The 14,828-nt window shown below is 44.6% G+C and overlaps 1 protein-coding gene across 1 annotated transcript in view; it reads left to right on the top strand.

Annotated features, from left to right (window-relative positions):
* Window positions 1-14,828, top strand: part of LOC138289371 (protein FAM47E-like) — a 116,240-nt gene that overhangs the window by 89,850 nt on the left and 11,562 nt on the right. Inside the window, exons 6-7 of the mRNA XM_069230168.1 lie at window positions 16-174; window positions 4,943-5,020. Of these exons, the coding sequence (XP_069086269.1) occupies window positions 16-174; window positions 4,943-5,020 (237 nt within the window). The remainder of the gene's footprint in view (window positions 1-15; window positions 175-4,942; window positions 5,021-14,828) is intronic.

Raw genomic sequence — 14,828 nt, forward strand, 5'->3', positions numbered from 1 at the left:
TTCTGCTATATGCAGGATTCTACTTACCATCCAAGCTGGGTGAAAATAAAGTATGGAGCATGGTACCTTAAGCCGAAACTCTGGAGAAAGCTGCAGGCAAACGAGCCTTTACGGGATCCCCGTGATGAGGAAGACACCATGAGCCCTGCATCAAGAATTCGGCTCAATCAACAGGTAAGGAGAGTCGTTTCTCTGCGATGCTGTATTTGATCTGTGCTTGAGGTCTCTCTTTTAGCACAATCCTCACCTTCTAAATTTGCATTCAGTTGGGCTTTTACTGGTTTATCTATTATAAATATATATTTATTTGGTTGCTCTTTCAAAGCCTAAATCAATTTTAACTTAACATTCGCATGAACATCCAAAGTTCTAAAAATAAAATAACTCTGAAAATGTACATACGGTTCATAGTTCATACGGCTGTACACGTGCTGAAAATGAGCCACGCACAGTAAAAAACCACTCCCTCTACACACTCTTAGAACAATCTAACGTTGCACGAGATCTATTATTTGCCTAGGACATTTTGGAAGGTATTTAAGCTTCAGGATTTACCTTTATGAGGGACTTCAGCACTCAAGGACAAAATTTATATAAAGAAACATCAACAGAGAAATGCTAATAGAAAAACTTCTTCAATAACTTCCTATTTAGCTTCATCACATTTGTTCCTTAACAAGAAAGCACATAGACATTACAATTCTATGAAATTGACGCCGTGCAGGTGAACAGTTCCTAGTTAATGTCAGTCATTTTAGCCCCTTCTTTAGTCTTCCACAATACCCATAGAGACACTTTCCCCATACTTCAGTCTAAGTGTCCCCTTCCATAATGTTGAAGAAAATTATGCATTACATAACTAATGACTTTGGTTAGTTGGGACTGCAAAACCTAGTGCTTCTAATGCTTAAAACCCCCTCTACCTCAGATGCAATTGTAAGTACCCTAGGATGTGACTCAAAGAAGTAAAGGAATGTTACTACAGCAATCATACAGTTGCCTTTCATTAATGGACTTGTTGAGGGTAATAGGTTCACTATGTTAGGATTAGTTCTAGACAGAACTCCACCTTCATTTCCACTTAATGGAAGCCCATGCCATTGGATTCATTGGGTGGAGCACATAGTAGGTTTTGCCCTGTGGAGCATGCTGGTAGATTCCTGGCTTGGAACAAACTGTTGATACAGAATGAGATTTAGCTTACCACCCTAGCCTCTAGTAGCCTGTGCCCTCTCCCACACATCAGCCCCACCCCCAGACTCCTACCAGTAAAGGACTATATTTTCCTATTTCTCATTGCTGCATTGACACACCGTCTTGTTTTTACTGCACCCACATTCACACACCATCTCACTCTTTTGAGCCTCTTCTCCATGTTTATACATAGGGCCAAATTCACAGTTGAAGTGTAAAAGTACTTGCAGAGATTTACAGCTCTGCCTAAACATACTTTTGCGCTTGCAATTGACACACATTCTCAATGGTACGCCTGGAAATCTAGGCATTGGGGAAATATAGTCCCAAGTGCAAATTCACATTTTTTTAGTTTTTTTCTCCACAGAGAAAACATTTCCCCTGTAGGCAAACCACTTCAGCAACATCCCCTCCAACTCTGGAGGAGATCCATTTTCTTTTCAACCCTGAAAAGGGGATATCATCTAACCTTTTGTTGGAGTAACCTCCATAATTTCCAGAATAGCAAATATTTGGGTCAGAGTTTGTGATTGTCAACATCTCTCAGAACTTTGTGGGCATTCGTGAACTTACAAGGCACACCACACTGTGTTCTACCCACTCACCACCCCTTGCGTGGGGTTTACTGCTGTGTTATTCTACGCCAGAAATCTCAGAAGCTTTTGAACCTTGCTGATCGAAGGAGCAAGTCATAATTAACAAGACAAGTAATCTGAGAAAACAGAAAACACAGTATAGGGGCAACCTAGCGGTATTGCTGAATAGCTGCTTCTAGAAGAAACGCACCAGGCCCGGGTTGTTACAGTTGTAACAGGAAGGTAGGGCCAGAAAAAAGCACCAGCATCAGGCTTAAGGGCCCTGGCTGCCTTCTCCTTCTAATTGCTCTGTACTACGTACTTGTGGCAAAGAAGTACGCATTAGTAAACCCATTTTTAACGCGTCAGGAGTCCTTCTGTGAATTTCTGACAGGCTTATTCGTTTCCAGTAGTAAACATACAATTACCATGGTCGGACTGCCCAGTGTGACGGCCGGTTTGTGGCTGTTTGTGGGCCTGTCTTATGGTCTGCTGGACCGATTTCTACTACTGAGTTCTCTAATATTAAACCAAATGTTGCCCACATCAACCTCCATTTTATCCACACCTTAGAAAACACTTTAACAGCGTATCTTTACATTTTCAAAATTACCCCAATTCGCGAACATGGGCCACATTTTTTAGCTTTCTAATTTACTCATGGGGGGCCACTTTTATTTTGGTGCCTGGACGTATTGTCTGTCCCAGTCGTACCCTGATGTTTATAGCCAAAAATGCCTCTGCCAGTTGCTACCCACGAGTCCCTCACCCTGCTGTATTGCTTCTGCTGGTAGCTGAAAAGTTATTATATTTAGGATATTGATAATGTCTCGAGAGCTTAAATCATGCTGCTGTCATCCCGCAAACATGTCCTGAGTGATTCTGCTCATGAGGCGCTCCAACTGCTGGGACAGCGAGCAGTGTAGTCCCAGTACAAACTTTGGTGCTCCCCGTTTGGATCTATTGCTGCTCTAACTATGGTCAAATTCAATAATCATTGATGAAACATTAATAATATGCACTATACATGAAATGTGCCATCAATATGTTTAGCAAAACAGAACACGGATATGGATGGAATGCTTGAATTAATCCCAGCCACTGGCCCTCACTCAGGCCATATCCCAATCCATCATTTTTTGCCCACCATGCCACGTCAGTTTGGACACAGCCTTGACACTACTCCTCCTGGGAACACTCCAGCATGATCTGCCAGGCCAGGTTCTCCCTGAACCAGAACATAATCAATATAGGACTGGTTTCACCTTAATTGGGGCTCTTCAACCTGGTATAGCTTGGCTCCAGTGGCACTGTGAGCCCAGAACCCACATCCGAGTCACTGGAACCAAGCTGTACCTGGCTGATGAGCCCATAACTAGGACAAAACAAGTTCTGAGTTGCTTGTGTTCTGGTTCAGGGAGGACCTGGTTTGGCAGTTCAGGCTGGACTGTTCCTATTGGAGCAGGGTCAAGACTGATTTGCATATAGCGGGGTCCAAACCAAGGTGGGCATTATGTGCTAAATAATGATGGATTGGGATGTGGCCCCAAGTAATTACCAGTGGCTGGGATTAATTCAAGCATTCAATCCACCACTGTTTTGTATACTTATGTTTTCGCCCTTAGTGTGACAGGTATGCCCAGATGTGGGTCCATGCACACTGTTATTGGAACCCTACTGTATCCAGCTGGTGAGCCCATAGCAAGGGCAGAACTGGTTCTGGGTTGCTTGTGTTCCAGTTCAGGGAGGACCTGGCTTGGCAGTTCGGGCTGGACTGTCCCTATTGGAACAGGGTCAAGACTGATTTGCATATAGCTGGGTCCAAACTGATGTGGCATGGTGTGCAAAATAACTTTGGATTAGGATGTGGCCATCACTCCATCCATCAATGTTTTATATACTTATCTTGTTGCTCTAATTGGGACGAGTATGCCTAGACTTGGGTCCTGTGCACACTGTTTTACTGGAACCAAGCTGTGCCTGGCTGATGATCCTATAACAAGGGCGATAATGGGTTCTGGGTTGCTTGTGTTCCAGTTCAGGGAGGACCTGCCTGGGCAGTTCGGGCTGGACTGTTCCTATTGGAGCAGTGCCAAGACTGATTTGCAAATAGCTGAGTCCAAACTGAAGTGGCATAGTGTGCAAAATAACGATTCATTGGGATGTGACCTGAGTAATTACCAGTGGCTGAGATTAGTTCTAGCATTCCATCTATCACTGTTTTGTACATATATTTTATCAATAAGTTTAACATCAAAGCATTCAGGTCATAAGTATAAAGAACTCAGTAAGTTCTATATGAAATACTGCATAGATTTGCCTTCTAAAGGTAGGGAATAAGGGACACCGGGGTACATAAAACTTCACACCTTTTATAGGATTTTGGACAGTCTTTCATACATTATGCACACGTACCAGGCCTCAGGATATGCACCAATGGAAAACAAGCAAGAGGAAACATACTACAGAAAACATTTGAAGATTCTTAATGGTAGTATTACATTAGATTTCGGTCATTCAGACAGCTTACTCGAGCATGTTAACTGATACATTGTACATCAATAGCCTGAGACTGTTGGGACATCCTTGGTTAGGTACAAGCGAGGGAAATTCTCTAGGAACACTGTGTATTGAGACATCAGTGCAAGGTGGAGGGCAGTGTAAACAGTTTAGGTTAGGATGAGCTTTGTTCAAAATGCATTTAAATGATAAAGGAAAAATTAACTCTCACACTGCCTTTCCCAAACAGTGAAAACAAAAAAACCCTAGTATCACACTATTTAGTCGAAGAATTTAGTGGGCAATCACAAGTATAACGCTTGCACAAAGTAATTGCTATATCAATCGTTCTAAGTCAGCGCTGGAGCTATAGATAGAGAACGTCTTGTTTACCTACTTCCTAATATTTCGGTACCCACAAAACACCTTTATTGATCAGACTCAGATGTCCATTTCAGTTTGATTTGTGGAATGTAAACAATGTGCAAAAAAACGTACCTTAACCCAAATCACTAAACAACAGTAATTGAACACAGCACTCAACTTCGATTCGAGATTTTTCCAACATGAAACATCGACTAGCTACCACTAGAGGGTAGTATGATACCTCTGTTCTTCAGATTCCAAACAAATGTAGCTCTAGTTTATCAAGTCTGTTTTAAATCTTATTTCAGGATGCGGAACTAATGGAACTCCACGGAACAGCAGCTTTCAAGGAATTCATCGAGAGCAAGGGGTACAGGAACCCTGAGGTAAGAAAGCAATAGTGATGAGGCCAATACAAGGAGAAACGGTTGGTAGAGATTGTCTCTTGTCATAAATGAACTGCGGTTTACTGCGTTTACTGCATTTTACAAAAGGCTTTTAAATTAAGGTCCGATGGGGGAAATGAGCTGATCCAGGAGCTTTTAGAAAAACAACGTGCAGGAGGAGAGGGAGCCCAAAACAAAGATTTAAAGGGCTATTGGCTATCATCCTGACTGGGAAACTATCTGTAACCTAACACCTAGATGCCACTGCAATGGAGGGAAACAAAAGCACACAGTTTATAACATTTCAAGTACTTAAGAAAAACTATGGCTTGGAGGCAGGTTTTTGACTTTGGTTAACCACTCTATGTAAGAGATATGCATGCACTGTAGGAATGTCAGTTGTATAGGTCTGAGAGAGTAATTACACAAATATAGATTTAACGGTGTTTGTGGTTGCCTGTACTTATAAGATTTATTACTATATAAAGGAACCTCTCTTTAGAAACCACAGAATAGCAATACATTGAGATGAGAAAAAAACATAAGATTCTAAACCCTGCCTTGCAGTTTGCTTGCAGCTCCTTGATGCATGTTCATAGCTTACTGTGCTATATTAAAGGTTTGCAATTTGGCTACCAAAATGGCCGTGAGGAAGGAAGCACCTCCCGGAGCTTCCGAGGGACGGGATCACAATTAGTGAAAATCCCTAGATCTCCCTCAGGCACCCCCGGCAACCGCCACACCGACAAGAAAACAAAAGAAACACCCGTCAGGGACAGCCATCGCAACTTTAGAAACACCAAACAAAAGACTCGGAAATATTCTTTAAAGCTCCCCCTTCACCGAATCGACAGGAAGCAGAGCCCTCCTACACAGTAAACAGTCGGCTCCAACAACAAGAGAACATACCTGAATCTTTCTCGAGTCTTCAGCCGCCTGCCTGCTGCCCAGCCGTTGTTTGGACTCCTGGATACGAGGTGAGAGCCTCCACACCCTCTCCTCCCTCTGGGCTGGAGGGCAGCCAGTCTTGCTGGAATCCAGCGGAGGCCTCCCTCCCGGCACTGGCTTCCTGGTCGCATGGGCCCCATGCGTTCTCTGCTGGGGGCTGCTCCTCGCCCCCTCCTCCCCCATCGAGCAGAGTGTGGACAGACATTGGAGCGGGTGCTCCCCATCCCCCCTGCTCTCCCTTGCGCACATTCACTAGAGGACACCCTCCCCCAAAGGGCATCCTCCCGCCCCAAACTCGCGACGGAGTGGCTGGAGGGCAGTCATTTCTGTCCTGCCCCTGCCCACCACTCCTATTATGCAAAACGCTTTCAAGGAGTGCGTACTCCTCCGTGCTTTATCACTGGAGGACGCCCTCCCGCAGGGGTCCAATTCAACATTCACACTCACACCCCTAAAACTCGGCGACTAGCTCAGGCGGCACTGTCCTACGAAGTTCCACCAAGGATCTCAGGTGTGTCTATGCTATGCTTAAACTGAAGGCTACTTAGGTTCCAAAGGGTCACTTCCACGGCCGAAGCTGACTGTGTCTTCACACAAGTCGACCCGACCACCCGACCAACCCTATCCCCCACCTAGCAGTCTCCCTGACCATACGTCCTTACGTTATTCCTCCTTGAGGGATAGTAGGCCCTCAAGCATCTGCCCCTCCCCGGTTAAAACCTACTTGAACGCATTTTTGGAGCCCCTTACATCCCAGTCGGGCATCCGCTAAGCTGGTCCCTCACATTCCTTTCTATAAAAGCCTAAGATGTTGATCCCCGCAGAACCCGCTAACTCACCCATCTCCACCTTTCTAAAACCCGCGGTCTCAACTCTTTCTCCATATCCCCCCCAACAACCTCTCCCCCACGGCGCTTAAAAACATTAAGCACAAACTGATCAGGCAACACCCTGAGTTGGTAATTGCAGACACCTACGAATGCCCATAAAGGACCTAAAAGGACAGGTCTTATCTTCTTCACTAAACACCCAGCTAGATGGGACACTTTCCTTAACAGCTACCTCCTCACCTCCAAATCCACCAATATTCCCTATGGCTGCAAACTCACAATCTCCAGCTCGCCCATATTCCAGGGGAACACCATTATCTCCATCCTCAGAAACTGAACCATCATGATACAAGCCAATGACACTAACCTCCGAGCTTTTGAATCTGTATTCCCCACACTAAAATCATCCATCTCACAACCTCTATCCCCCAAAACACACAAGCCCCCCCAAGATCCTCAACCTCATAGAATTACACACTACCTCCACTACCAACCCCCCCCTCCAACGCCACCCTCAGCACCCCCTCCCCTCCAAAGGACAATCTCAACTACCTGAACGGCTCACTCCTCGTCACAAACCCCTCTCCCCCTGACCCAGCCCCCAACTCCCTGTACCCAACAACCATCAATCCCAACATCCTGAAAGGCTCACAAACCTACACCACCACAATCCACTTGCGCAAAACCACCCCTCTCCCTGAACCTATCCAAGATTTCCCCAGAACAGCTCCCTCTCCCAACTCCCCTCTCCTGCCTTCCACAAACAGACAAGACTCAACTAATCGTAGAGACACCCATGTTCCGCCCACATCCTATGTCACATCTAACGCAGTCCCCGGTACCACTCCCAACTACTCTACTGCTGTCTCCTCCCACATACCACCCAAAGATTTAGAGAACCATCAAGCCTAATCGCTTCAGACCCCACACAGTAGGAAGCACATCATCCGCAACCCCCCATCCAATTTCACTCTCACATCTAAAATTGACGAACGGCTCACCAACCTAGAATCCCAACTAGAGACCATCATACAGGGCATCAACATGATAGCGAGAAGCCTTAACCCGCTTCTGCACCCCCCGATCCAGACCCACACTCTACTCCCTGATATAACCACCCCCCAGAGTCTTAACTGGCCCTCTAGGCCCTCCCACCTCAACGCCCATAGGCCAAAAAGAACAATCGCTCCACTGTCACACATTGAAGCAATAACATTTGCCCAATCTAACAACTCGCCCTTGCCCATACCTAACCCCCCATCCAATATCCAGGTCATCACAGGTCTAGGCCGAAATCTCACACCCTCAACCTCACCCAGGCCTCCAGCCCATCTTGTCAACATCCCCTGATCCCTTCCACTCTAGACCCCAAGGTCTGTCAGCAAACAAACTGTATGCTCATTAACTGCAGATCGGCAGTTAAACATGCTGTGGATCTAGCTGATGCCATCCTTAATCACAACATTGACATTGCCTTCATCACAGAGGCTTGCCTGTCTGAACACTCTCAACCGATCATGGATACCCTCGTTCTGCCAGGTTTCTCAATTACCAACAAAGATAGAAAAGACCGCCATGCGGGAGGCATTGCCATCATTCACAAAAATAATATAAAAATAGAGATAAGAGACACATTCAGCTACAACTCATGTGAACATCTCAACACCTCCATCAGGATGAGTGACGATTCCAATGTAACCTTCCACCTACCCTACCACCCCCCAGGCAACTCCCTACCTTTTGGGGATCACCTAGCTGACCTCATAACGCACTGCTCCCTCTCATGCCCCAATTTCATCATCCTGGGTGACCTCAACCTCCAATGGAATGACGATAGTAATGCTGTAATCCAAACCTTAAATGACCGTCTGCATATCAAAGACCTTGCCCAGCACTGCAAGGGCCGAACCCACATCAAAGGAGCTACACTGTATGCGATTATAGCTCAAAAAGGTTCACTCACGATTGACGATAATCTTCCTGTCGACTGGTCAGACCATCACATTATTCTATTCCATCTTAATAAAACTCCTCAACACACTGACCACTCACAAAAGACATTCAAATGGAAAACAAACATTGACCAAATCCCATTAACAACCCTCGAAGAAAAAATCAGCTCCCTACTACCGCCCTCATTGCCAACCTCTCAACTACTGAGTAAACCACCCAGTACAACACAACTATTACTATTATACTTGACCACGTAGCACCCATGAAACTGAAAAGAGTGAGAAGCACACCATCCAGAGCCTGGTTTAACAATGATCTTAATTCAGAAAGAAGAAAACTAAGAGCAGAAAGACTCCGGAGATCCGACCCTTCCACAGCCCACCTTGAACAACTCAGAAGGGAACGGAGAAACTACAAAAAACACATAATCAATGAAAAAACGCCTTCTTCCGCAATGCTTTAGACAGAGCCAAAAAACGCCCACAGGATCTGTTCAGCATCATTAAAAAACAAACTACCAACCCCTCCTACCCCCCCCCCCCCACCTGCCACCAAAGACAGTTGTGATAATTTGGCGAAATTCTTCAATGACAAAATCACCAAGATTGAGCTTTCCCTTGAACCAGATACTCACCCAAACACAGAGTCTCCCCTGCCGAACAAAAACATCCACTGCCTACCCCCCTCTAACAACACGGCTTTTAGAACTGAAGTCTATCACCCTAACCACAAGCAAAACTCAACTCCCACTAGCTGGGTAGCCTTCCACCCACTCCTGGCGACGGATATCTCCAAACATTTGTCCCCCTCCAAAGCATCCTCTCACCTGGCAGACCCTCTCCCATCCTCCCTGTCAAAAAACTCCACCAGTCCCTCACCCCTATCTGGACCAAGATCACCAAAAGCTCCCTGCAAACCGGTGTGATTCCTGACCTCCTCAAACTGGGTCAAATCACACTGATACTTTAGAAACCAGGAGCTGACCCTAACAACCTTCACAACTATAGACCAGTCTCCAACCTACCCTTCCTTGCCAAAACTCTAGAGAGATGTGTTCTCCATCAACTAACCCAACACATAGATAACAAAAGCCTTCTTAACCCTCTACAATCAGGTTTCAGAAAAAGTTGGAGCACAGAAGCAGCCATTCTCAACATAGTAGATGACCTTCGCAACTCCCTTGATGCTGACTGATGCTGCCTTCTGATTTTCCTAGACCTAACAGCGGCCTTCGATACTGCTTCTGAACTCTCTCCAAAAGAGAATTGGCATAGAAGGTACAGTTCTCTGCTGGTTTTCCTCCTTCCTACAAAACCGAACGCAACAAGTAAAAATAAATAAAATGACCTCGCCCACCTCAATAATCACCAGAGGAGTCCCCCAAGGATCCGTCCTCTGACCCACACTCTTCAACATCTACATGGACCCACTCACTACCATCCTCAACCAAGCCAACATCCCCTTCCATTTTTATGCTGACGATACTCAACTTTACATGGAAATATCCTCTATAGAAGACATACACCGCCTGAACAGCACCCTTAAAGAAGCTGAATGTTGGCTATCCCACAACCACCTGAAACTCAACCAGGATAAGACGGAAATACTCCTCCTCTCAAAAACGAATCAGCTCCCCCAGATGCAAGAATGGCTGAAATCCATTGACGCTCTCAAAAGCAATCTTACCCCTACGAACACGGTCAAGTCACTGGGAATCACTCTGGAAACCAACCTGACTATGCAGGACCATATCAAGAAGAACACCAACAATGCTTTCCACAGCCTAAAACTGCTGAACAAAATCAAATCTTTCATTTCCCCAAGACGATCTCAAACAGGCCACACAAGCACTGGTGCTCTCCAGACTAGACTATGGGATCTCCATCCTTACCGGCACGGCCAAATCCCAACTTGCCCCCATGAGGTCCACCCTCCATGCAGCCGCCAGTTTGGTGACTGGAATTAAAAAATATGACCACATCTCCCCTGCCCTGAAGAGTCTAAAATGGCTCCCAATTAAAGCCCACTGCAAGTTCAGAACTGCCTGCCTAACTCATAAAGCCCTTCACACCGGGAAACCAGAATACCTTGCCAATAAACTCCTGAAGCAGGTCAAACAAGAACACTAAGAAGCTCAAACACCTTCCTCCTCATCCTGCCCAAAACCCAGAAGCATAAAACTCAGACATGCTCCTTCTCAAGCAACGCCCCTAAAATCTGGAGCTCCATACCAGTCCACATCAGATCCAACCCTTCCCACCAGATCTTCAAGAAGCAACTAAAAGAATTCCTCCTCAACCAACCTTCACTTCAAAAAGGATCTCACGCACCCCACCACCGCCGGCACTCTATCTCTTTTGAACCCTTGGAAACCTACATGTATAACTGTCTCCTTGAAATTGTTCGCCTATTACCTATACTGTTGTAAAGCGCTCTGATACCCTTGGGTCTTGCCAACGGTATAGAAAACTATCTAAATAAATAAATATTAACTGTACATAACAAAAGTAGCTGTGTGTGGCAAGCAGTAACTGACTTACTGTATAATAAATACATCCTGTATGTTACATATTGTTCTTTTCAGCCTGCACATTAATCTTCAGTGCTACTTTCTGAGTCAAAACTGTGGCTAGACAAAACAAAATCTTACCATTATTATTAATAGCCTCAGTACATTGACGGTACACAGAGAAGGCTGCAGCAGGTGCCTTAACCCTACATTATATTTTGATTTGACCAATTAAGCAAGCCAGTACAGATTTACTGTTGCAGTTCTCCTTGTTGCCAAGTTCATTGCAGCAAAGGTTTTGAAAAAACATGAATGCATTCATTGGCTGTTAGACTACATTTTTATAATTCCATCCCTCATGACCTGACCCCCTTTCCGCTGCCACACCTTGACACCTTGACACCTGATTTATGGATTTCCGGAGCAATTTGTTTATAATTGAAGCACTGTTAGTCCCTTAACAGCTGAGGCTTTTTTGGCTATTTGGGGACTTTGCACAATATTAAAGATGAGTATCTTATAATGATTTGTAGTGTACGATTTTTATATGATTAAAGTTCTGTGCAAACTTTTATGTGGATGTGGTACTGAGTCATGCTTGCTTAGAGTTGGGACACGAGTAGAGTGGTGTTTGTTGGGTAAGAGACTTGCATACTCGTGACTGCAAATATTTGGGATATGAGAGAAGAGTGGTGTTTGTTCGCCTAAGCTACCTCTGATATAGTTGCTCTGTCCTCTTTGTTTGAGGAGCCCCTCTCTATTACCTAGTTGCACTTTGCACCTTGGTCTTCATTGCTTTTTTTCCACTTAACGTATCCATGCCAAATTTGCATCCTTTTTTCCCTGACATCATGGGTATTCTAAGAGTACCCATGGTTTATAGATTTCCTAGGAAGGGGCACAGAAAACAACTAAACAATAGATACATTTTAGTGGTTTCTGGAAAAAGGGGAAACGAACAGCTCTACATGAAAGTGTCTGATTTTGTCATAAAAATGGCATAATCGAAAGGTTTAGTGTTCTAAAATCACTATCTTCTCAGCTTTTCAGAATAATCAGAGCTGTATCCAAAACATTTTTACCACCCTTTTGGCCCTTTTCTAAGAGGTAGCCCATTTTCCTAATTTTTATACTTTCAACCTACTTACATTTTGTGGTGGAAACCCGTGGGTGATCCTGGAAAGCTATGGATTTCTGAAAAGTAGACAACATTTTGAATTTAGCAAGGAGTCATTTGTGTGGACTGTGGATTTTTTAACATTTTCTCAAAGAAACTATCTGTTGAAATAAAACAGTGTTGAAAATGAGTAGCACAAATAAGTCACTTGTGACAGTGTTTTTATCTGTAACCTCTTGTTACGATGGCCAATTTACAAAAGGCATATAACAATGTGTTTGCTAGACGGTTCTGGTCACAGGGACTTATAGGGGGTTGAAGGTTGTCCAAGATCCCGAGGTACCCAGGGCCAGCAACTGAGCAACTGAGCTGCACCTTACAATGTTTTTTTATTGTGTACTAAGAGCAATTCATATGGTAAAATATAAAGAGTTAAAAAATGGGTATGAAATCTATGTATGTCGGAAATGTACACTAGATACTGAGTTTTCAAGCAGTGGTTATTTGTACACCTCTGAACCTAGGTGTTGCTCATACTATCATGTGAGTCAGAGACATTTTGCACATTTTGCACTTCTTTCTTGCACACTGGCTCACATTTGGAAGTCACAAATGCATTGACATCAAATTGGTAATAACAAATGTTCTACTGTCTGTGTGTTCTGAAACAAATGGTACCTAAGTTGTATGACTGGGCCTACTAGCGCCTGCAACACAAAATGTCCCAAAACCTGATCTAGAGACATCATATTTCACCAAGCAGAATCCACACTTTGTTTTTTTACAAAGTGGGAAGCTGTGGTGTTTGTGCCTTAGATCACTTGCCACCTAGGTAAACCTACCATACCCACCCATTTCTAAAAAAAACTAAACAGCCAGATGTGCCCAGGGCGCAGTGAGTTTTGTGGCTCTCTCCAGGTATTCTTAACCAGAAACCCTTGCAAACCTCAAACGTTTGCTAAACACACACATTTTCCTCATATTTCTGTGAGACAAAGTTCTGGAATCTGTGGGGAGCAACAAATTTCCTATAACCAACAATACCCCACATCTGATAAAAAGAGAACTTCCCTTGTGTAGATGGACCTAGCACTCACAACAGTAGAAGGCCCAAACTGCAACATGGACACATCACAATTTTCCACTCACAACTGACCCTTTTGTGCAATTTGGGTAGCTGTGTTTTTTGAGTCCTCTTTCAGACGGCACCCAGGGAAACCTAACAAACCTGCACGTTTATGAAAAGTAGACACCCAGGGAAGTGCACAGTGGTGTGACTTGCGTGTCTCTCACAAGGTTTTTTTCACCCAGCAGCTCTTGCAAACCTCAGACTTTGGCTAAAACACTCATCTGTCCCACATTTGTATGATACAAAGGTCTGGGATCTGCAGGGAGCCACAAATGTCCTCCTGTCCAGCATTCCCCTATGTCTCCTGAGAAACATTGCACCTCACTTGTGAGGGTGGGATTAACACCCTTGACAGGAAAGGGCCGAACACGCAACATGGACACATAAACTTTTGCCGCTCACAATGGCCTTTTTTTGCAGTTCTGGTAGCTGTGGATTTTGGGCTTTAGCTCAACATCACCTAGGGAAAGCTACAAAACGTGCACACTGATGAAAGTAGACATTAGGGTGAGTGTAGGCTGGGCAACTTGTGTGGCTCTCACAGGGTTTATTCACCCAGAAGTCCCTGCAAACCTCAAACTGTGACTAAAAACAAAAATGTTCCTCATATTTTTGTGATGGAAAATTCTGGAGTCCGTGAGGAGCCACACAATTCCTACTATTCATTTTCCTCCTCTGTGTGTGGTGGAAAGTTCTAGAATCTGCTTGAAGCCACACATTTCCTGCTACCCAGCATTTCCACATGTCTCCCAATAAGAATGATACCTCATTTGTGTGGGTGAACCAGCGCACATGACAGTAGACAACCAGGGGAGTGCAGGGTGGTGTGACTTGCATGGCTCTCACTAGGATTTCTTTTTACCCAGAAGCCCTTGCAAACCTCAAACTTTGGCTGAAAACAAAACTTTTCCTCATATTTTGTGATGGAAAGTTCTGGAGTCTGTGAGGAGCCACACAATTCCTACCACTCCGCATTCTTGTATGTCTCCTGATAAAAATGACGCCTCACTTGAGCGGGTGGGCCTAGTATCCATGGCAAGAAAGAGCACAAAACGCAATAAAGGGACAACATTTCCTGTCACTAAAATGACATGATTTGATAATGGGGACAGCCGTGGTATTTGGGCCCTGGATAAGCAGACACCCAGGACAGTCTATCAAAACTACACATTTCTGAAAAGTAGACACCTGGGAGAGTACAGAGTGATGTGTTCACATAGATCCATGATGTTTTCTTACTAACAGTGGCCTGCAAACCTCAAACTTTGCCTAAAATTGCACATTTTCTGTGCATTTGTGTGACGTCAACTTCTGAAATGGCA

This window comes from Pleurodeles waltl, chromosome 1_1 (assembly GCF_031143425.1).
Source record: "Pleurodeles waltl isolate 20211129_DDA chromosome 1_1, aPleWal1.hap1.20221129, whole genome shotgun sequence".
Taxonomy (NCBI): domain Eukaryota; kingdom Metazoa; phylum Chordata; class Amphibia; order Caudata; family Salamandridae; genus Pleurodeles; species Pleurodeles waltl.